Raw genomic sequence first — 2,344 nt, forward strand, 5'->3', positions numbered from 1 at the left:
TGAGATATTAGTGTTACAGGGCGATCATAGGTCTGCCTACGTATGGGAGGGAGAGCTAGTGGAGCAGACTCTCCGCGCCAGGAGAGTGGACGACGTGTGGGACTTTATGAGGTAGAGAATTTTCCATCCCCCCGTAGTCCAGCGCCTGCATGATACAGACTTCTATAGGATTTTTGAGATTGGGAGGTTGCAGCTCGACTGGTCTCTGATCATGGCATTGATAGAGCGGTGGCAACCGGAGACACACACTTTCCACCTGCCCATTGGCGAGGCCACCATCACGCTTCAGGATGTTCAGGTTTTATATGGGCTGCCTGCTGATGGACTGGCCGTTGCACTGCCTCAGTATATGAGATCTATGATGCGTGCCCAGTATTTGGACTTGCTGCAACAGTTCATTGGTTTCAGGCCACATGGTGAGGCTGCAGCTTCAGGGGGCAGTCACATTTCTGTGACAGCTATTAGGCAACATTTGGAGGTATTGCACCCTGACATCACCGGCGAGATAGATGATCTACATATTCACCGGTACACGAGGTTGGCGCTGATCCTTCTTTTTGGGTGTTTCTTGTTCCCGAACACTTCGGAAAATCTAGTGAGTATGCGATTTCTACATCATCTTCATCAGCTAGATGAGTTACCCCAGTACAGCTGGGGTGCTGCTGTTCTCACTTACTTGTACAAGAGTATGTGCCGAGCTAGCATGGGCACCCAGAGCGACGTATGTGGTTTTCTGCCGCTTCTACAGGTGACAACATATTCGAATACTCTCTTCATTGCTTCCAATTCTATATAGTCAAAATGACTCTTAAATTTTACGTCAACCTTGTATGTTAGGTTTGGGTCTGGGAGAGGTTCCTACCGTTGCAGCCAGCTCTACCACCATTACCTCCAGATGTAGCACCTCCGTTTCTCCCTCTAGCTAGGAGGTGGGTTCTCCGGCGTGGAAATTACCGAGCCATTGATGCTCATCATAATCTCCCCCTTTTCAGGGATGTGTTGGATATGCTGGAGGCCTCACAAGTAAAAATGTACCTAAACTTGTTATAAATTCACTTGTGTTGCACATACTCACTTTTATGTGCCTCGATATTGTGGAGCATCATGTCACAGAGCGGGTACTTCTCCAGTTTGACCATCTACAGACTATACCGAGGGAGCCTACATGGGAGGCTACACATTATCAGCGGGATGATCGTTCGAGGGCGGACGATGCATTTGTAGAATGGCTAGAGGCGCAGGTCCATACTTGGGACCAGTAAGAGGGCCTGATTCCGTCCCCACCTTCACAGATCCAGGAAGCGACTACTGAGATTTATGCATCCTGGTACTGCCGCATTATCCGACTGATGATCGGGAACCCCGTTCATCAAGCTGGCGGTCGGTACAGACCATACGCCGGAGGCACGAGGCACTGGTATGTTTTTTTGGAACCCATACTTATAACTGTGATATAACGTTCTATAATTAATATTTAAATGTTATGCATGCTATTGGTCATCATTTATTCTACCGACTGGGACGGCACATGCAGCAGCATGCCGACAATCCTGCAGTCACTGAGTATGGCCGATAGGTGGTAGAGCTGGCTCTTCGGACACTGCAACAAACCAGAGAGGATGAGAGGTTAGATCATGCTGTTGAGTATGTGGCGCTAGAGCAACACCATCGGGGTAGGCCTGTCGCACGTCCGAGGGGACGGGCACGAGCTAGGGTTGCCCCATGAGGCAGGGCTATCCCACGAGGCAGGGTTGCCCCACGGGGTCGTGGGGGACGATGAGGAGGTGGTCCCCAGCAAGGGGGAGTTGAGGCACCTGTTGAGGAACCTGATGAGGATCTTTGAGATGATCAGCCTGGTAACATCTCTCAGCAAGACAAGCCTTCCAGCAGCATGCCGTTGTACAGCCTTGTAACGACCCGATCAGTCGTTTTGAGCTCCGGCACGTCATTCAACAATTTGAGGCCATGAGCAGCTTCATCTCAGGTATATTGACTTGTATGTATGGTCAGAATTAAAATTCAGGAAGTTTGGAGTCAAATCTAAATGAAAATTCTCATTTTGAAAGCTTAAAATTGAAGAAATGAACTAGGATTGGAATTTTGAGTAAACGACCTCGGAATTGGGATCAGAAGGTTCCAGCAAGTTCGTATGATGATTTCGGACTTGGGCATATGCCCGGATCGGGTTTTGGATAACCCGGGAGCATTTTGGCGCCTATTGTGGAAGATAGCATTTTAGAAGAAATTGCATCAGTTTGGCTTAAAATGCATTTCAGTGTTATTGATGTCCGTTTGGAATTCCGAGACTGGGAGTAGCTCCGTATGGTGATTCTGGATTTGGGAG

At 48.7% G+C, this 2,344-nt stretch overlaps 1 protein-coding gene across 1 annotated transcript; it reads left to right on the forward strand.

Moving 5' to 3' along the window:
- Positions 1-211: 211 nt before the first annotated feature.
- Positions 212-1,050, forward strand: LOC138869043 (serine/threonine-protein phosphatase 7 long form homolog). The gene is made up of 2 exons (XM_070146630.1): positions 212-748; positions 838-1,050. Exons 1-2 carry the CDS (start codon positions 212-214, stop codon positions 1,048-1,050), a joined length of 750 nt encoding a protein of 249 aa, XP_070002731.1.
- The last annotated feature ends 1,294 nt before the right edge of the window (positions 1,051-2,344 follow it).

The sequence above is a fragment of the Nicotiana sylvestris genome, chromosome 5, assembly GCF_000393655.2.
Source record: "Nicotiana sylvestris chromosome 5, ASM39365v2, whole genome shotgun sequence".
NCBI classification, from domain to species: domain Eukaryota; kingdom Viridiplantae; phylum Streptophyta; class Magnoliopsida; order Solanales; family Solanaceae; genus Nicotiana; species Nicotiana sylvestris.